The sequence below is a fragment of the Tamandua tetradactyla genome, chromosome 1, assembly GCF_023851605.1.
Source record: "Tamandua tetradactyla isolate mTamTet1 chromosome 1, mTamTet1.pri, whole genome shotgun sequence".
NCBI lineage: Eukaryota > Metazoa > Chordata > Mammalia > Pilosa > Myrmecophagidae > Tamandua > Tamandua tetradactyla.
Window position 1 is genome coordinate 3,191,716 of NC_135327.1, and position 21,306 is coordinate 3,213,021.

The following is a 21,306-nucleotide window of genomic DNA, read 5'->3' on the forward strand; positions in this document are numbered from 1 at the left end:
TTATATTTACTAAATGCTACCCCTTCAGCCACTTATTTTGCTTTAAGTGCTTTATAAGCCTTAAATAATGCCTTTTATTCAGTAAACTTGAATTCTTCCACAAATACAAATTATCGTGTAAACTGAACTAAAAGATGATAAAAGGGAGAGGTTGAAGTTATTCTGTGTTCTTCCCTTCTCTTTACTGGTTGGAACAAAGTTTTTGAATCCTAAGATGCTTTGAGAGGGAGAAGAAAATCCTTAGATTTTTGTTGTTGCTGTTATTGTTTTGAATCTTCATTTGCCGGTCCCTGGCTGACTGGGTGGGGGGGTGCCTGTTAAAGGAAATGTCACTCAGAAGCTTCCCGTGGGTTTGTCCCCTCGACTTTCATTGCAAAAGGAAAATTGTACTAGGTGTGGTTTTACCAGATTCCCTCACTGAGGTAGCTATAATAGGCTGTATCCAAAAAGGAAAAAAAAACACACGCAATTTAGTAGAAATAAAATGTGTTCTATAATGTATGCCTGTGCCACTGGGTTTTTCTAGCCCAAGTACTCAGAGTAAATGTGTGTAAGCAGCAGTTCATTGTGGATTTGGGGCTGACTTGTTATCTTGCTAACATCTGCTGCAGCCTCCTGCTATGGTGCTCCCTTTACTGCATTTCCCAGATGCCCTTGCATCAGGACTTTGGGTGTCACTTGGTTTTTGTCGATCCGATGCATTGTATAAAGCCCGCGCGGCATTCGTTTTGTGGGTGGGGGTCACACATGGAGGGCCCCAGGAGCTGGTGGCTCTCTTGGCTGCCCAGTTCCTGGAAGAACAAGCTAGAGTTTGTTTCTTCTCTCCTTCCAGCAATGCTCTAGGCCATTTAACCTCCTGCGGTGCAGTCATTTCCATCTGTGGGTCTGTTAGTGAATCATGGCATCAACTCAATGGGCTGTGACCAGCATTTTAAACATTGAATGGAAAGACAGGCTGGTACATGTCAGCAGGGAAGACAATGTGGAAATTGTTTGAATTACATCTTTATGGAAGCGTGTGTGTACTGGGTGTACGTATGATGTAATTACTTCTGCAGTCATACCATTTCAGCACTGCTATAACAAATCCTTTTCTGCTAAAAAAAAAAAACAAAAATCAGAAGATTGCATGGACCCTGGACTTCAGCTCCTCGGGGGGCCTAGGCCTCTGGCTGTGCTGGGCCCTGCTCTCCTGCCCCCACCCCTCCCCGCCATCCTGGTGGCACGGCCCCTCGGTGGCCAACGGGTGGTCCCTGATGCCGCAGGTGGGCGATGTTGGGCTGCACCTGCTCTCGCAGGCCCCACGTGCTCGTGGCTGCCGCTGCCCCTGGCTCGGACCTAGATGGAGAAACGCTGCCTGCGTTTCTTGTCCTTCCCCGCTGCGTAAAGAAGCACCATCCATTTCGTGAATGCTATCGAGCACCTACTCTGGGTCAGGTGCTGGGCACAGAGAGCTGGATAAACTGGACAAGCCCCACCTGCCCAGGAGACAGGGCCCCTCGCTCCTTCCCAGGGGGATGAGATGCACATAAAGCAAGTCAGCATTTAAAGGGCTTAATAACAGCCAACAAATTAGACCTTGAGTCAAGCACTATTATAAAAGACAAAGAAGGACATCATCTGTTAAGAGTCAATTAACCAAGAAGATTTAAGCATTATGAACGTATATGCCAAAATATATGAGGCAGATCTTGACAAAATTAGAGGAAGAAATAGAAAGTTCTACAGTAACAGTTGGAGGTATCGATATGCCACTTTCAGCATCTAAAGAGGAGATCAATAAGGAGGTAAGGACCTGATCAGCACTGCAGCCAGCCAGGCTGGCCCAACACGGTGGACCAAGCACCCAGCAACGGCCAACACCACGCTCTCTCAAGTGCACATGGCTTGTTCTTTAGCATGGACTAGGTGGTAAGACACAAAAGAAGTCTAAATAAATTCTTAAATATTAGAATCATAAAAAGTTACCACGCTGACTACCATGGAATGAAGCTAGAAACTAATAACAGAAGGAAAAACTGGAAAATTTACATATGTGGATATTAAACAGCATACTCATAAACAACCAGGAGGTTAAATAAATTACAAGGTAAAGTAGGAAATACTTAGGGACAAGTGAAAATAAAGGCAAAACATACCAAAACAATGGGATGCAGGGAAGGCAGTGCTCAGAAGGAAATTTGTAGCCATGAATGCCTAAGAAAGATTTCAAATTAATAACTTAAATTTACATTGCAATGAACTAGAAATCCAAAGTTAGCAGAAGAAAGGAAATAATAATCGAGCAGAGATAAATGAAATAGAGAATAAAAAAGACATTAAGAGAATAAACAAAACAAAAAGTTGATTCTGTGAAAAAAATCAACAAAATCAATAAACCTTTTGCTAGGCTAACAAGAGAGAGAAAGACACAAATAACTAAAATCAGAAAGAAAAATGGTAATACCACTATTAATCTAATAAAAGTAAAAAGGATTATAAGAGAATATTATAAATAACTGTATGCCAACAAACTAGATAATATAAAAGACATGGAAAAATTCCTAGAAATACATCAATTATCCAGATTAGCTCAAGAAAAAGTAGAAAACATCAACAAACAAGTATAGAGATTGAATCAATAACCAAAAACCTTCCACCAAAGAAAAGTTCTTTGGTGGGACCAGATAGTTTCACTGGCGAATTCTCCCACACATTTAAAGAATTAATGCCAATCCTTTTCAAACTCTTCCAGAGAATTCAAGAAGAGGGAACACTTCTTAATTCATTTTATGAAACCAGCATTACTGTGGTCCCAAAGTCTAGTAAAGACAATACAAGAAAAGAAAATACAGACCAATTTCCCTTATGATTATAGATACAAAAAATATCCTTAACACAATATTAGCAAAAAGACTCCAATGGCATATTAAAAGATTATGCACTATGGCCAAGTGGGATTCATCGCAGGAATGCAAGGATGGTTCAACATACAAAGATGAATCAATATAATACACTGCACAAACAGAATGGAGGCAAAAGTACCTCATGATTATCTCTATAGGTGCAGAAAATGCATTTGACAAAGTCAAGCACCCTTTCTTGATGAAACTACTCTGAAAAATAGGAATAGATAGGAACATCCTCACCATGATAAAAGGGCTTTTATGAAGGAAAAACCACAGTTAATGTAATACTCAATGGTGAAAGACTCAAGGAACCCCCTCAGATCAGGAGCTGGACAAGGATGCCCGCTCACCACTGCTGTTTATCATTGTACTAGAAGTTCTAGCCAGAACAACTAGGCAAGAAAAAGAAATAAAAGGCATCCAAATTGGAAAGGAAGAAGTAAAACTATCTCTATTTGCAGATGATCTGATCTTACATACAGAAAACACAAAAGAAATCTTAAAAATTATTACAGCTGATAAATAAATTCAGCAAAGTGGCAGGTGCAAGATCAACGTGCACAAAAAAAGCAATTGTGTTCCTAGACACGAGCAATAAACAATCCAAGGAGGAAACTAAGAAAACACTTCCATTTACAATAGCATCTAAAATAATAAAATATCTTAGAATAAATTTAACTAGGGTACAAAAGACTTGTAAACTAAAACCTACAAAACACTGCTGAAATAAATTGAAGAAGACCTAAATAAATGGCAAGACATCCCATGTTCATGAATTGGAAGAATGAACGCTGTTAATACGTCAGTATTACCAAAACAATATGCACATCCAATGCAATACTTATTAAAATTCCAGCATTCCTTTTTGCAGAAATGGAAGAACTGATCCTCAAATTTATATGGAACTGCAAGGGGCCACAGTTCACCAAAACCGTCTTGGAAAAGAGCCAGGTTGGAGGGCTCACACTTCCCAGCTTCACATTGGATTGCAAAGTGACAGTAATCAAAGCAGGGTGGTACTGGCACAGAGCTAGACAAATAAATCAGTGGAACAGAATTGGGAGCCCAGAAATAGAACCCCATATCTGTGGCCAATTGATTTTTGACAGGAGTGCTAAGTGCTCGCAGTGGGGAAAGACGAGTGTCTTCAAGAAATGGTGTTGGGTAAGCGGGATGTCCCCACACAGAAGAATGAGCTCAGACTAACCCATACACCGTAATACACAAAGTCAACCCAAAGGAATTAGAAACCCAAATATTAAAGCTAAAACTATGAAAGTCTTGGAAGATAAAATAGGGGTCAGTCTTCATGACCTGGGATTCCATTATGGGGTCTGAGATATGATACCAAAGCAACAGAAAAGCAGTAGATAAATTTGATTTCATCAATTTAAACTTTTTGTGCTTTGAAGGAAATTATCAAGAAACTGGAGACACAACCTACAGAATGGGAGAAAATAGTTTCATGCCATATACTGGATAAGGATTTAATATCCAGTATATATTAAAAAAAAAAAAAAAAAAAAAACAACTCCTGTGTGCTGGTCTGAATCTGTGGTGGACCCCAGAAAAGCCTTGCCCTTTAATTCTCATTCAGGTTTGCTGGGTGGGAGCATCTTGATTGTTCCCTTGGAGATGTGACCCACCCAATTGTGGGTGGAAATTTTTGATTAGATGATTTCCGTGGAGTCTGTCTCCACCCACTGAAAGTGGAGTTGCTTACTGGAATCCTTTAAAAGAGGAAACATTTTGGAGACAGTCCCTTTTGGTAGAGCCACGAGAAAGCCAGCAGATGCCGCCATGTTCACCATGTGCCCTTCCAGCTGAGAGAGAAACGTTGAACATCATCAGTCTTCTTGAACCAAGAGAAGAAGATGACAGTGTGTTCACCATATGCCCTTCCAGATGACAGAGGAACTCTGACCGTGTTCACCAGGTGCCTTCTCAGCTGAGAGAGAGACCCTGAACTTCAATGGCCTTCTTGAACCAAGGTATCTTTCCCTGGATGCCTTTGATTGGACATTTCTATAGACTTGTTGTAATTAGAAACACAGCGCTGCGGCAGGTGGGCCTGTTAGAACCCGGCTGTCATTTTCCAGCTGTGGGACTTCCGGGAAGGATCTTTTCACGTCTCAGTGTCCCATCTGTAAAGTGGGGAAGTAAAAGAACCTGAATTAAAGGGTAGTTGTGGTCACTAAGCAAAATGAATACAAGGGTTTGCTCGGCATGCTGCCTGACGCTGGGCGAGGGAAGCCCTTGATGAGCGGTTGCTGTTCTCCTCACTATTGTCATCGCAAGTGTTCTTACAAAGAGGAATTAGAGACCCTCGGAAATCCTTCTTTTCCTTATCCACTTTACGCAAACCTGCTGGAAAATTTTCCCTCCGGGATGATTAATTATTTAAAAAGGAATTCCAGCCTCAGCATCCCCAGTCTGCTTCTGTTCCCAGGTCCGGTTTCCTCCCCAGCGTTAGGCATCTGGCATCTGGTTTCTGTGCCGTCCTGCCTCCCTGCCCGCCCGCCTGCCAGGGAACCTCTTTTCCTCTCCCCCACCCTGACTTCCCGGGGCTCAGTGTGTATAAAAACCATCTAAAATTCCTGGAAATGAAGTACATGCTTACTGAAAACCAAAACAGGATTCAGGATAAATTCTAGACCAGAAACAGAGAATTACTTAATTGGGAGATGGTGCTAAGGAATGAATGAATATTGTGCACAGAGAAGGAAAGAAATAGGGGCTCCGCTGGATTTGCCAGTGAATGGGCCTGTCCCTGCAGGCTCCTGCCCTTGGGACCCCCCAGCCCCACGGGAGGCCAGGGCTGGGTGGTCTCGGCAGGGGGTCACATCCACACCTACCACCCTCTATGCTCTGTCCCTCAGGGGATAAGGACCACATGTGCAAGGTCAAAGGTCGCCTGTGGAAGCTGCTGTCCCCCGCCAAGCTGGCCACCCGGGCGCAGCGGAGCGGCTGGCTGGAGAGTTACCTGCTGTACCTGGAGGAGACAGGTGTGCCGGAGGAGATGCAGGCGCGGGCCCTGGTGCTGCAGCTCTGGGCCACACAGGTGGGTGTGTGGGTGTGCCAGGCGTGTGTGTGTGATTTGGGGCACACACAGGTGCTTGAGAGGTGCACATATAGGGGTGTGGGCATGTTTGCATGCACGAGTGCATGTGAGATTGCGTCCTCGCGTGTGCAAGTAGACGTGTAGTCGGTGTCTTTGTGCTTTGGGGTGTGTGCACATGCATGAAGTGTGTATTTGTGAGTGATTGCCAGCGGGAGCGCACTTGTGGGTGTGTGTACACACCAGCTCCCCAACTTTCTTAACTGCCAAACATCATCTAACCAGGATCATACACTTCATAAAATTAAAACAATTTTTTTATTTGAAAGAATATCAACATACAAAAGTGGTATGAATAGTTTAATGGACTCTTATATATACTTGTTCTAGTTTGCTAGCTGCCGGAATGCAATATACCAGAAACAGAATGGCTTTTAAAAAGGGGAATTTAATGAATTGCTAGTTTGCAGTTCTAAGGCCGAGAAAATGTCCCGATTAAAATAAGTCTGTGGAAATGTCCAGTCTAAGGCATCCAGGGAAATATACCTTGGTTCAAGAAGTTTGGGGTTTCTCAAGTGAGAAGGCACATGGCAAACACGGTCAGGGTTTCTCTCTCATCTGGAAAGGCACATGGCGAGCACAGCGTCATCTGCTAGCTTTCTTTCCTGGCTTCCTGTTTCATGAAGCTCCCCGGGAGGCGTTTTCCTTCATCTCCAAAGGTCTCTGCTCTCTCTGAATCTCTTTCATTCTCCAAAATGTTTCCTTTTTTATAGGACTTCAGAAACTAATCAAGCCCCACCCAAATGGGTGGAGACATGTCCTCACCTAATCTAGTTTAATAACCACTCTTGATTAAATCATGTCTCCAGGGAGTTGATCTGATTACAGTTTCAAATGTGTGATACTGAATAGGGAGTAAAAGAAACAGCTGTCTTTACGAAATGGGATTAGGATTAAAACATGGCTTTTCTAGGGGACATATATAATTTCAAACCAGCACAATACTTTACCTTGATTCCCCAGTTGTTAATGTTTACCTTATTTGGTTTCGCTCTTACTGTGATTATTTTATTGAATCATTCGCAAATAAGTTGCAGACGCTCTACCCCAATGACTTTCACATGTGCATTTCCTAAGAGGACGAGAACACTCCCCCACCCCCACCCCCGACCGTGGTGCAGGAACCAAGTGCCGCGGGTTCACACCAGATGCGCAGTCGCTCTCAGCGTACAGCCACGTTCCAGTGTGGCCAGTTTTCCCAGTGAGACCTCGTATAGGTTATCCAGTCCAGGACCATCCATCGTGTCTTGTCATTCTGGCTCTTTAGGTTTCTTTAAACTAGGACAGTTTCTTTGCCTCTTTGTTTTTCATGACCTTGACATTTTGAAAGTGTGCATGCCAGGTATTTTGTAGAATCATTTGAAAGTTCCATTGTGTGCTTTCCACCAGCCGCAAAGACCCTGCTGCAGAGTTGCTTACATTTAGCTGTGGGGCAGGGATGGGCAGTCCATCAAGGAAACACATATGGTGATTTAGATGCTGATATGCAGGGTAGTAAACAGGGTCTGCAGGTGGCTGCCCTGGGGGCAGATGTTTGAGCTGGCCCCCAATGATGAGAATGGGCTAGATTTGGGGATCTGGGGACAATGTGGGGATCGAACATTCCAGGCAGCGGAAACAGCAAGTGCAAAGGCCCTGGGGTTGATCATGCCTGGTATTTGAGAAACAGCAAGAAGTTGAGAGTAGGTGAGGCGGTGTGAGCGGGGTGGGGGTGGGGGGGTGACTAAGGGAGGAGAGCAGGCCCCACGGCCCAGGAAGGACGTGGGCTTTGACGCTGGGTGAGTGGGGAGCCCTGGGAGTGTCCTGAGCACAGGACAGAGGCCACCAGAGGCCCGTGAGAAATGACAGTGACAGGACCAGGCAGTAGCTGTGGAGATGGTGAGACGGGGAAGGTTCTGGAATGTTGGGGGGACAGAGTTAGTGGTTTGGTGATGGACCAAATATGGGAGTGAGAAAGAGGAGCCGGGGATGCTGCACGCGTGTGCGTGGTTCCTGTGCCCGCCCCTGGCCCAGCCCTCGCCTTCTCTTGGCCCCGCCTTGGTAGTGACAGTTGGACAGGCTGATGTTTTGGGGGTAATTCTTCTCCCACTGACTTGCAACTTATTTTTAGTTTTCTCCGTGCCATTGACAGCCCTTGCAGGCAGAGGCTGGGGAGGGCGAGTGCCTCAGTTTCCTCACCTGTGAAATGGATGTGGTGGCACCTTCCTTAAGAGGTTGTCGTGAGGATGGAAGGAACCGATGTGGGTAAAATGCCCGCAGCAGTGCCTGGCAGGTAGCAAGTGCTCAGTAAACACGTCTGTGCTGGTCTGAAAGGATGTATGTCTCCTAGAAAAGCCGTGTTTTAACCCTAATCCCATTTTGTAAAGGCAGCCGCTTCTTCTAATCCCTGTTCAGGATTGTATGTTTGAAACTGCAATTAGATCATCTCCCTGGAAATGTGATTTAATCAAGAGTGGTTGTTAAACTGGATTAGCTGGAGGCATGTCTCCACCCATTCGGGTGGGTCTTGATTAACTTACTGGAGTCCTATAAAAGAGGAAACATTTTGGAGAATGAGAGATTCAGAAAGAGCAGAGCAGAAAAACACACACAGCCACGAGAAGCAGAGTCCACCAGCCAGCGGCCTTGGGAAATGAAGAAGGAAAACACCTCCCAGGGAGCTTCATGAAACAGGAAGCCAGGAGAGGAAGCTACAGATGATGCCATGTTCGCCATGTGCCCTTCCAGCTGAGAGAGAAACCCTGAACTTCATCGGCCTTCTTGAACCAAGGTATCTTTCCCTGGATGCCTTTGATTGGACATTTCTATAGACTTGTTTTAATTGGTACATTTTCTCGGCCTTAGAACTGTAAACTAGAATTTATTAAATTCCCCTTTTTAAAAGCCATTCTGTTTCTGGTATATTGCATTCCGGGAGCCAGCAAACTAGAGCATCGTCCCAGGAACACCTATGAGGGCTGACTCAGTGCTGGGCACAGAGCAGATCAAAATCCCATTCTTTGGGGCGCTGACATTCTGATAGGAGAAGATGATGATTAAAGCATATGAAGTCTTGGCGATAACCAGCAGGAAAACAAGGCAGGGGCGGGAGCAGCAGAGGGGAGCTGGCAGGAGCTCCTTTACATGGGGTGGAGGGAGAAGGCAGCCTGGGGGACAGCCCCGAGCCAAGTGAGGCCGCGCCCCGCAGCCCTGCGGTCTGAGGGCCTGGGGACAGAGGGACCAGCAAGTGCAGAGGCCCCGAGGTGGGGGACAGGGTGCAGGCCAGGGAGGGGCCACGCCCGGCCAGACCCCGCAGGCCGTGGCGGTAGGGGAGGCCCCCGGGGGTTTTGAACAGACGGGGAACCTTGTGATCTGGAGGGGCCGCGGTGCTGGGGTGGGGGCAGGGGGACCAGGCCGGAGGAGGGAGAGGACGGGGCAGGGGCAGGCAGAGCCGAGGAGGGCGGCAGTGGTCGGTGGCCGAGGTCCGGCGGCACCTCGGGGTAGAGCCCCCGGGTCTGTGTTGCGTGGGGTGTTGGGAGAGGTCAGCTGTCAGGCTGATGCCAAGGTTTTGGCCTGAGTGAAAGGAAGGATGAGCTACTGGGGACAGGAATGGGGGTGCTGTGAAAGAAGCAGGTTTGGGGGAGCAGGTTGGGAGAGTTTGAGATGGAGTGGGGGGAGCACCTGGAGAGGAGCATCTGGGGGCCGGGCTGAGGGCCCCCACCTTAGGGAGCTGTCAGGGTGGAGGTGCCCTTAAAGCTGCAGTCCTGGAGAGGTCACAGAGCGCGAGGTGAGGTGGGGGCTGGAGAGGGGCCGGGCCAGGGCCTCTGCCCGTCAGGGCTGGGAGGGTGGGGAGCGGGCGGGGGCGCGGGGGCCGCGTGCGCGGAGCTTGGCCGGGTGACGGCGCGGGCCGGGAGGCTGCGAGGAGGCTGCTGCCCTCTGCTGTCAGAAAGGAGTGGGAGCGAGGTGTCAGGAAACATGGGCCAGCCGTCCTGCTGAGCAGTTTACAAACTCCCCCTCTGGTCCTCTCGGGCTCCAGGAGTGCAGCACCCACAGCCTGGAATCTCTGCTTGTGCGGTGGCCTGGGGTCCACGGGAGGTTCCGTGCAGGGCCCTGGGGGGGGGGGGGGTCCGCTAAGGGGAGGTGGGCGGGACTGGGGCCTGGAAGGGGCGTTTGCTGTTTGCTGAGGCCTGCGTTGCCCAGGTGCTTTGGGGCGACCCCTCCTGGTGCTTTGGGGCGACCCCTCCAGGTGCTTTGGGGCGACCCCTCCTGGTGCTTTGGGGCGACCCCTCCTGGTGCTTTGGGGCGACCCCTCCTGGTGCTTTGGGGCGACCCCTCCAGGTGCTTTGGGGCGACCCCTCCAGGTGCTTTGGGGCGACCCCTCCTGGTGCTTTGGGGCGACCCCTCCAGGTGCTTTGGGGCGACCCCTCCTGGTGCTTTGGGGCGACCCCTCCAGGTGCTTTGGGGCGACCCCTCCTGGTGCTTTGGGGCAGCCCTGCCAGACACTTTAGGGTGACCCTGCCAGGTGCTTTGGGTTGACCCCACCTGCCAGACAGCCCAGGAATATCTCCCCAGGATGGAGAGGCTTGGCCACAGGCAGCCCTCATGATGCTGGTCTCTCAAGGACAGACCCTGCCATGTCACGTGCCCCACCCCCCCTCGGCCCCATCAGCACATCCAATTCCTTCTGACCTGCCCATACTTGGCTGTGTGACCCTCAGCCGCCCTCCTGGAGCTCTGGGGGGTTCTAGGGGCCGGCGAGGGCCGCGGGCACTGCAGGGTGGTTGTGTCTGCAGCCGAGTCTGCCCGCCCAGCTGAGACACCCAGCGTCAGAACAGGAGTCCTGGGGCCCGGCGGGAGGGAGGGGCGGCGGAAGAAGTACTTAGGATCAGACTTGGCGACCCTGGCTCTGCCCTGGCCTAGTTGCCTGACCTTTAACAAGTCACTTCGCTCTCTGGGCTTCAGCTTCAGTCTGTACAGGGGTAAAAAGAGAGATCGCTGTGCACGAGGTTGGAATTTTCTTTTCCTTCGGTGGTGTTTTTCTGAAATAGTTTTAGATGATAAAAGAGTTGCAAAAATAGTACAGAGAGTTCTGAATACCCTGAACTCCACTTCCCCTAACCCACAACCATAGTACAGTTGTGAAAACTAAGAAACGACCATTGCTCCTTTACTGTTGACTAAGTGCATTCTTGATTCAGGTTGCCCCGGTTTTCCCGTTACTGACATCTCTCTCTTCCATGATCCCCATGCAGGACACCAGATTGTAGTTAGGGCAAATTTTTATTCCCTTAATAATTTTTTTCCTTAATAATTTTTTATCACAAAATATGAAAACTAAATATTATCTGTAATTTTGCATCCCTCAGCTCTGCTTTCCTCTGTCTTGGTTTTGTCTCAGGCTGGCTCTCTCTCTGTGTGATTTAGCCACACCAGTGAATTCTAGCGCAGATCCCATCGGCCAGGCGGGGGTCACAGGCCCTCTCTGGGTGGCTCTCTGGGACTGGTTGGCCAGGTCGGGTCCCATGGCCACACCTGAGGTCTGGGGCGGCTGGGGTCAACCGCAGGTGACCCACATGGACTGAGAGTGAAGTGGAGGGAAAGGGGTAGGCGAGGGCTGCAGGCATCGGTGGCCACAGGACGGTGAGGAGGCGGCCAAAGGTGCGTGGCTCCCTGAGGACGGGTCTGACCCTGAAGGTCAGCTGCTGTCACTCGCAGAGAAGGGAGAACTGAGGACAGGGCTCTGGTTCTGGGCTTTGTCTCCCGCGGCAGGGAATGGGATGAGATGGGAGTGTCCTGGTAGACTGAGGCCCGGCTGCCAGGGTAGCCAGGGCAGCGCTCCTTAACTGTGGGTCACACCCGTACGTGCACACATGAGCACACTTGCTCACACTCGTCTGCACGCTGGAGTGGGCGACCTCAGTTGCTCCCTTAACTCGTGCAGCTTGTCCCTGGAAGCCGAGGTGAGCCCCTGAGCCCCTGGGTTCCACCCAGCTTTGTCCTTAGCGAGCAGGAGCCCCGACGGACCACCCGGGTGAGGTGAGCTGGCTTCGGTGCTGTGCTAACCCGCCTTGAATTATTTATCGCCCCCGTCCCCTGGGCTGCTGAAGTGACGGGCAGCAGACAGCGGTGACCTTGCTGTCACGCCCAGATCTGAGATGCTGGAATAAATCTCCAGAAGGCCGAGCCCGCCCCACTTCCTCCACTTGTTCTCAAGCCTGGGGTGGGGGGGTGCACGGCTATGGGCGGGGGGCGGTGATGAGGCTGAGCGCCTGCCCTGTGCCCAGCTCCAGGGGCCTTCGGCCTCCCTTCTGTCCCAGGACCCCCAAGGCAGACCCAGGAATGAGCACCTCATTAGCCCTTTACCCAGGGAGGTCCTGAGCCCAGAGCGGGGTGTCCTGAGCCCAGAAGGGGGCACGACTTGTCCAGAGACACAGAAGATGGGAGCTGGGATTGGGACTCAGCTCGGGTCCCCGCCAGGGCTCTTCCCCCTCCCCCTCCAGGCTGCCTCAGGCCCTGGGGCACAGGGACTCACCTGACCATTGTCACTGAGCCTGCCTCATGCTGGGCAGCGGGTGGGGACTGGGTTTTCCTGTCTGAGAACAGCGCTGGTGCCAGGCTGGTGGGAGGGTTGAGCCAGGGGCGGCACTTCCATGGTGCTGACTTCACAGTCACTTAAGAAAAAGGACAGAAAATCCATCTGGCCGTTGTTAAGGCTTTGGTATATTTCTCTGTGGCCTTTTTCCATGTTTTTCTTCTGTGGTCGACATCGTGTGGCTTTTTAAAATCCATCTTCTCCTTTCACTTAATATTGTGTCATGAGCGTCTCTCTGCATCGTGGCAGAACGCTGTAAAAAACCACGCCAAGCACTGCCGTGCACTTGCAGTAGTGCTTCCATGAAAAAAAAACCTCAGAGCCACCCTGAAGGTTTAAGCACAGGAAGGCAGCGGCGCCCTCCCCCCCCCCCCCCGCAGCACACCCAGCGCTCTGGGCCCCCCCATTCACCCTCTCCCAGGGTCCCGGACGGCAGCGCCCGCGCCCCTGCTGTGCCTTTGGGGTCTTGGCCTCCACCCGTAACAGGACACCAGTGTGGGGGGGGCGGGACACCTGCACGGCAGGCGACATCCCTCCCTGAGCACCCAAGCACCTAGCCAGCTGCGGTCCAGCAGTCGCCCCTCTCCCCCGGTGGACAGCGCCCTTGCCCAGCTGGCCTCCGTCCCTAGGCGCCGAGTCGTTTGCAGACTTTCGCTGATATCGTTGCAGTGAGGTCCTTTTGCCTGTGTGCAATTAGGGCTGAAATCACCAGGCAAGCGTGATATTTAGTGACTATTTAATGTGCCATTATTATGAGTGAGTAGGATTAGTCACTGATGTAAAAACTCCTCCTCCGAATGGAGACTAGTTGGCATGCCACCCTGCCTGGAGCCCGCTGAGGGCTGCCCTGTATGCAGTTCAGCCACATGCCGAATAGCTGAGAACTAAAAATGCTCAGCCGATATAGATGGGAGCGAAGGTGATTCTCCTGTGGGTCTGTAAGTGATAGTACCATGTTGAAGATGAACGAGATTGAAAGGGGTTGTATAGACCTACGTGTCCCACTGATTAACACTACAAATATGAATTAGTTCTCACAAGAACTACTTCAAAGATATGATTCTTGTACAAAGAGTGTTTATGTCCAGTGTACAGGGGGGAGACTGCCATTGCATGCTATGGGCTGTGTTCAAAAGGAAACCGTCAGCACTACCACAGCTACAGCAGAGGTAAATAATGGGGGGATGGACAAGGTTAAGAGGAGGTTTAGATCTCCTATTTGGTGAGGGTGTGTTTATTGGTTTTCTGTCTGTTGGGAACAATGAAAATATCTAAAACTGAGAATGTTGATGGACTGTGAACTTTTGGCCCTTTTCATGATGCCTGATGAATGCAGGTGGCTGAAGGATGCACAGAGAAGTAGAATGGGGAACGATGGTGTATGCTTATAATTGAAGGTTGTGCTGCTACAAAAAGAACAAAGTTGTGAGGCATGCAACGAAGTGAATGAACATGTGGGACATTTGGGGAGACAAAATCAGCCAGAAACAAAAAAACAACAACGGTATGCTCACCTTTAGAAAATGCTTATAAGAAAACAGGGGCCTGGATTGTAAGCTTTTAGAGCTGATACAGTAAGTCCAGAGTGGTGATTATTATTTCTGGATTTTGAGAGATGTTTTATTTATATAACCAGATACTTAGAGATAAAAATGAAGCCAAAAAGGTTGGGTTTAGAGTAATTCAGAACACAGGGGTAAGGAAGACAGTGTCTATATTTTAAAACCACACATATTCTTTGAGACCAATGGAGAAAAGTTTATTTGATCTGAAACTGAAATTTTCTGTAGTGCATAATCTAATTCAACCCATCTACATAGCTCATTTGAACAACTGAAACACAGAGAGCACAGAATGAGAAAGAGGTCCTTTAATCCTGTATAGATTATTCTAATGCCTGGATACATTAGAGTATTAAGCAGATAATAAAAAAGTATTGGCAAAGTCCCCTGAGGGAGGGGAGAAAGACTATGGAACTATTAAACCTGAGCATCAGGGAATCCCCTGATACTGTGTCAAACTTTAGGGACACCCAAATCAATAGGCCAAGCCCTCGATCATGAGGCTTCCTCTTGTGAATCTTATGTAGGTAGCGGAGAAGCTTAGACTACCTATAGGCATGCCTAAGAGTTACTTCTGGAGGACCTCTGGTGTGCTCAGATATGGCCTCAGTCTCTCTAAGCCCAACTCTGCAAGTGAGATCAGTGCCCTCCCCCTACGTGGGACATGACACCCAGGGGTGAAATTCTTCCTGGTGATGTGGGAAAGGTCTCCCAGGGATGAATCCAGATGGGGCACCGTGAGATCAACAATTACATCCTGACCAAAAGGGGGAAAAGAAGTGTAATTAATAAAAGTATCAGTGGCAGAGAGTGCAAATAGTCGAGAGGCTACTCTGGAGGTTGCTCTTACACAAGCTTCAGGTAGACCTTGCTACCTATCATAACCTGCCAACCCCCAACCAGGACCATTCCAGCCAATCCTAAAGAACACCTAGGGCGATGTATAAGATTCCACAAGGGTTTCAGGCACTAGAGTGACTTTCCAGAAACCTACAACCTCCAGATGGGTTCCTGGTCCGGATAAGTCCTGAGACCTGGAGGGCCCAGCCTCTCCAGAACATCAGATAGTTCCATCTCCCTACCCCATATTAGTGACAGACCCTTCCAATATGAAAAATTCAGAATGATCATAGCCCAAACACCCCTAAAGAGAAGGATGGAAAGATCAAAGGTGATGGTGCACTTATACAGCAAAGATAGGATTTAACAAATGAATATGAATGCTGAATCGTTAAATTGATATCTCTTTTAGTCTCCAGTATCTTAGAGCAGCTAGAAGTAAAAACCTAAAATTGGGAAATTGTAACCCATGTCGAACTCTGAAATATGTTCTACAACTAATTGTGGTGCTGTGCTTTGAAATTTATAGCTTCTTTGCATGTATGTTATTTTTCACACAGAAAAAGGAAAAACAGTCGATTGTGGCGATAAAAAAAAATTTAATCCCTATAGCCTCCTATATTCTGGAGCAGCTAGAAGGAAAAATCTGAGAAGATCGTATGCCCATGACAAACTTTGGGATCTATCCTGTAACTACTTGTTGAAGACTGCTTTGAAAACTATTGCTTTTTTATTTCTTTGCTTTATTATACTATACAATAAAAAAGTTAAAAAAAAAAAAATGCTCAGCCAAGGCCAAAGCCTGGGAGAAAGAAATTCCACCCATTTTCCTAATTATTTAAGTGTTGATGAGTTTTAAATAATTTTCATTCAAGAAATTAACAGCTTTCATAATCATCATTGATTACTGCTGTGTTTTCCTGTATATGTACACACGCACATTTATTCTTCACATGGCTGATAGAATTTTTTAATGTTTTAATCATAAAAGATAACATTTACAAAGCAAAGAAAGAAAAAGCAATAATTTTCAAAGCACATTTCAACAATTAGTTACAGAACAGATCCCAGAGGGCTACCACTCCACCATCTCAGATTTTTCCTTCTAGCTGCTTCGAAACACTGGAGGCCAGAAGGAATATTAATAGAGTGATTCAGCTGCCATACTCATTTGTTAAAACACATTTTCTTTGTCATACCTCCTGCTTCTCCTTTAATCCTTCTCCTAATCTATAGGGACCTTTGGGCAATGCCTGTTCTGACTTTTTTGTGTTGAGAACGGGTGTCCACAGTGAAGGACAGGGGGATGTGATGAGTTGATAATCCTGGAGAGCCTGGCCCCTCTGGTTTTCAGGATCTGTCTGACCTAGGAGCCTTCTGGGAATTATATGTTCCAGGAAGGCAAACCTAGTGCATGAAACCTTTACAGAGTCAGTTCGAGCCCTGGGTGTCCTTGAGAAGTAGCAGGAAGGATGTGGTTTGGGGTTTAGCAAACCACGGCAATCAGCGCTGTCTCACTGAAGCTTGTGTAAGAGCAGCCTCCAGAGCAGCCTCTCGACTCTGTGTCATCTCTCTTGGCCACTGTCACCTTATTTTATTACATTTCTTTCCCCCTTTTGGTCAGGAAGGCATTGTCGATCCCATGGTGCCAGGGCCAGGCTCATCCCCGGGAGTCACACCCCACGTTGTCAGGGAGACTCTCACCCCTGGATGGCTTGTAGCTCGTAGGAGGGAAGGCAGCTATTCTCCTTGCAGAGCTGGCCCTAGAGAGAGAGAGAAGCCACACCTGAGCCACAAAGAGGCTTCCTGGAGGCAACTCTTAGGCCTCATTGTGGGTAATTGTCGCTTCTTCCCTACAGAAATAAGTTTTATAAGGGTAAGGCTCAAACTCTACGGCTTAGCCTATTTTCTTGGGAGTCCCCAGTGGTTGAGAGGGTACCTGGAGTTACCCAGATGGGAAAGTTTAATAGTTCTGTAGATATATTTTCTACTTTCAAATCCTCAAGGGACTTTACCAATATTTTCCAATTAACAGCCCACCAGAGTCTGAGATGTATCCTGGTATTATACTAAGCAAAGCAGAATTACAAGGCCTCTTTTCCATTCTGGACTCCCGGAGTTTGGGTTGTTTAAATGAGCTACCCAGACAGGTATATTTAGATTATGTTTATTACAGAAAATTTAGGTTCTCAACATAAGAAACCTCTCTGCCGTTGGTCTCATACAGTAGGAGTAGGTCTAGAGTATATACACTATCATTTTCTGCCATGCATCCTAACTTACCTTAGACCCAGCCAGACTTGCTTTGTTTTACATTCTAGTTGGGGTCTGTGCTGGTTTGAAATGATTTATGCACCCTAGAAAAGCCAAGTTTTAATCCTGATCCCATTTTGTGGAGGCAGCCATTTCTTCTAGTCCCTATTCAGCATTGTATGTTTGAAACTGTATTAGATCATCTCCCTGGACACGTGATTTAATCAAGAGTGGTTCTTAAACTGGATTAGGTGACGACATGTCTCCACCCATTTGGTTGGGTCTTGGTTAGTTTCTGGAGTCCTATAGAAGAAGAAATATTTTGGAGAAAGAAAGAGATTTGGAGAGAGCAGAGAATGCTGTAGTACCATGAAGCAGAGAGTCCACCAGCCAGCGACCTTTGGAGATAAAGAAGGAAAACACCTCCCAGGGAAGCTTCATGAAACAGGAAGCCAGGAGAGAAAGCTAGCAGATGATGCTGTGCTCACCATGTGCCCTTCCAGATGAGACAGGAATCCTGACCATGTTCGCCATGTGCCCTTCCACTTGAGAGAGAAACCCTGAACTTCATTGGACTTCTTGAACCAAGGTATTTTTCCCTGGATGCTTTAGATTGGACATTTCTATGGACTTGTTTAATTGGGACATTTTCTCAGCCTTAGAACTGTAAACCAGCAACTTATTAAATTCCCTTTTTAAAAGCCGTTCCGTTTCTGGTATATTGCATTCTGGCAGCTAGCAAACTAGAACAGGGCCTGATCTCTTTTTTGGTTACTTTAACTCTTATTATATATAGCTGTGCTAACTTTCAGGGCTGCAGCTCCATTTCTGGGTTTTAGGTGTCACAGAATTATTCAGAGTCCCAGGGAAATACCAGCTGATATACATATAGCGTCTCAGAATCCAGAAATACACTTACAACTTCAGACCAAGTGTGGCTGCTACAAGGGCTTACAATCTCCTTAGCATATTTATTCATTTGTTTCTGGCTTACTTTGCACAACACGTTGTCCCTAAGCTTCATTCAGTTTGTCGTGTGCCCTTTGATGTCCCACCTTTTTGTAGCCACGACATATTCCATCATATAAGCGTTTCACTGTTCCCCATTGTGCTTTGACTGATAGAATTTTAACATATGAAGCATATAAGGTGTTCTAGTTTGCTAGCTGCCAGAATGCAATATACCAGAAACGGAATGGCTTTTAAAAAGGGGAATTTAGTAAGTTGCTAGTTTACAGTTCTAAGGCCGAGAAGATGTCCCAATTAAAACAAGTCTATAGAAATGTCCAATCTAAGGCATCCAGGGAAAGATACCTTGGTTCAAGAAAGCCGATGAAGTTCAGGGTTTCTTTCTCAAGTGGAAGGGCACATGGCAAACACAGTCAGAGTTTCTCCCTCATCTGAAAAGGCACATGGCGAGCACAGCGTCATCTGATAGCTTCTTCTCCTGGCTTCCTGTTTCATGAAGCTCCCCGGGAGGTATTTTCCTTCTTCATCTCCAAATGTCACTGGCTGGTGGACTCTGCTTCTTGTGGCTATGTCGTTCTGCTCTGCTCTCTTTGAATGTCTCTCATTCTCCCAAAATATTTCCTCTTCTATAGGACTCCAGAAACCAACCAAGACCCACCCACATGGGTGGAGACATGTCGTCACCTAATCCAGTTTAACAACCATTCTTGATTAAATCACATCTCCAGGGAGATGATCTGATTACAGTTTCAAACATACAGTATTGAATAGGGATTATTCTACCTTTATGAAATGGGATTTTGATGAAAACATGGCTTTTCTAGGGGACATAATCCTTTCAAACCAGCACATAAGGATATTTTTGCATCCCAAGTTACATTGAGAATGATTAACCATCTTTGAAAGCAAGTTTTTAGGTATCGTATCATTAGCTATTGTTGTATGACAGAGAACTGTGAGAACTCAATGCCACGCTGATCAGCATCTGTTTGGGTCCCGTCTGTGGGGTGGGTGGGCGATCGAGACAGGGCTCAGCTCTGCCCCACGCGTGTCTCATCCCCACCCGGGGATCACGGGCTTGCCAGGCGCGGCCTCCTTGCAGCAGTGGCGGACGTGCCCGAGCGGGAACACAGGGGCTCCGAAGGCCTGGGCTTGGCACCGTCCGTCTGTCGCTTTGGTCTCACTCCTGGCCAGTGACGTGGCTGAGCCGAGCGTCGCGGGGCGCGGGAACCCGCCTGTGCCTTGATGGGGCACCACCGGCCAACTCACCCGGGAAGGGCTGCGGCGCAGGGAGGGGCGAAGGGTCACGGCCAGCGCACGGGCGTCCTCGGATGTTAGTAACAGCCTCCACCGGTGGCCCTTGTTTCTATCACCAGCATTTTGCCACTGTTGAGAAATGACGACGACCTGACCTCAGAGTCAGGGATTTCACTCGAGATCACAGATGCCAGGAATGGCCTGGAAGTTGACTTAGGGCCACACAGACGTCACAAGGCAGACCTGCGGCCACACACAGACCTCGGCCAGCCCTAGACGTCTGACCAGGCAGGGACCCAGGCCTAAGGAGCCCCAGGCCTCCGCCAGGGCTGTGCCCTGGACACAGACGGCAGCCCCCAGCTGGCGTGACAGGAGCTGTTCTCGTTGCAGGGAAACATGGGTCCCGCCGCCTTCTGGCTCCTGCTCCACCTCCTGAAGCAGCCGGAGGCCCTGGCGGCCGTCCGCGCAGAGCTGCAGCGCATCCGCGCCCAGGCCGAGCAGCCCTCCGCCCAGACGACTGCGCTCCCTCAGAAGCTTCTGGACTGCACGCCTGTGCTCGGTGAGCTGCTCACACCTCCGAGCGGGGCCTGGCCTCCTGGCTTCCTCCACCCAGCACCCCCCAGGCCGCATCCCAGCTGCCCGAGGCCGTGGCCCCGGGGGGGCTGGGTTGGAGCTCCCGCCTCACTTCAGGGCGGAAGCGAGGGAGGGGCCTGTGTTAGGGCATGTGGCCCAGTGTCCAGCGGCTCTCACGTCAGGCCTGGGAGCTTGTCGTGGTCAGGACCCCAGTCCCTCTATCGCTTGGCCCTGCTTCCCGTCCACAGGCTGCAAGAAGGCCACCAGCAGCTCCAGGCCGGTGTGGGCTCAGCATCCAAATTCCCAGAACTGGGGCTCATTGGCTCTGTTTGGGCTACGGGCCAGTCACGGGCCTGGAGGGGCTGGGAGTCCCTTCTCGGCTGGTCACAGCTCATCCCAGGAGCTTGGAGCCGCTGTGGCCCAGCCCTGAGAGTGGGGATGGAGGATGGGGGATGGAGGATGGAGAACATGTGCTGGGAAGGCAGAAACAGCCACCGCTGCTGGCCCTCCCCTCTCCCCAATCTCTGCTATCTCCCTGGCTCCCACCTTCCTTCACAGCTCTCTAAGGCCAGATCCAGAATCTTCTCTTGTCCAAGGTTTCTGAGGGGCCTGAGGGATCATAGCTTATCAGCTCATCACTTTCGGCCTTGCTGTGTGACCATGGCCAAGACACGCACCCTCTCTGAGTCTCCCGACCTTCCCTGTAAAATGGGGGCTGGGGTGTGGTGTGAGCAGATGGAGGGCAGCCTGCTGACCCACCGGACCCCTGCCTCTGCAGACAGCGTGCTGAGTGAGAGCCTCAGGCTCACTGCCGCGCCCTTCCTCACCCGCGAGGTGCTGGTGGACCAGGCCATGCCCATGGCCGACGGACAGGAATTCACCCTGCGACGCGGCGACCGTCTCCTCCTCTTCCCGTTCCTGAGTCCCCAGAAGGACCCGGAAGTCTACCCAGACCCAGAGGTCAGTGGCTGGGTGCCTGGGCAGGCAGGGGCTGTGGGGAAATTGGCAGCTTCACGAGGGGCCCAAGCCGCATAACAGCCGGGCTCTGCTGCTTGCTCGCTGGGTCACCTGGCCCAGTTTGTTCACCTCCCTGTGCCTCCATTTACTCACCTGCAAAATGGACATCATGAGGCACCTGTCTCGTGGGGTTATCAGGAAGATTAAATGAGATTATATAAGAGAAGGCCTGCCTAGCACCCAGCCCACACTCAGGGCTCCATAAGTGATAGCTGGGAATGTTATCAGTGAGTGACTCTCCTTTTTTCCCAGAAGGCT

General features: G+C 49.2%; 1 protein-coding gene across 1 annotated transcript in view; it reads left to right on the forward strand.

Annotated features, from left to right (window-relative positions):
- Positions 1–21,306, forward strand: part of PTGIS (prostaglandin I2 synthase) — a 67,035-nt gene that overhangs the window by 41,390 nt on the left and 4,339 nt on the right. The window contains exons 6-8 of the mRNA XM_077167105.1: positions 5,768–5,949; positions 19,849–20,017; positions 20,810–20,991. Coding sequence (XP_077023220.1) covers positions 5,768–5,949; positions 19,849–20,017; positions 20,810–20,991 — 533 coding nt within the window. The remainder of the gene's footprint in view (positions 1–5,767; positions 5,950–19,848; positions 20,018–20,809; positions 20,992–21,306) is intronic.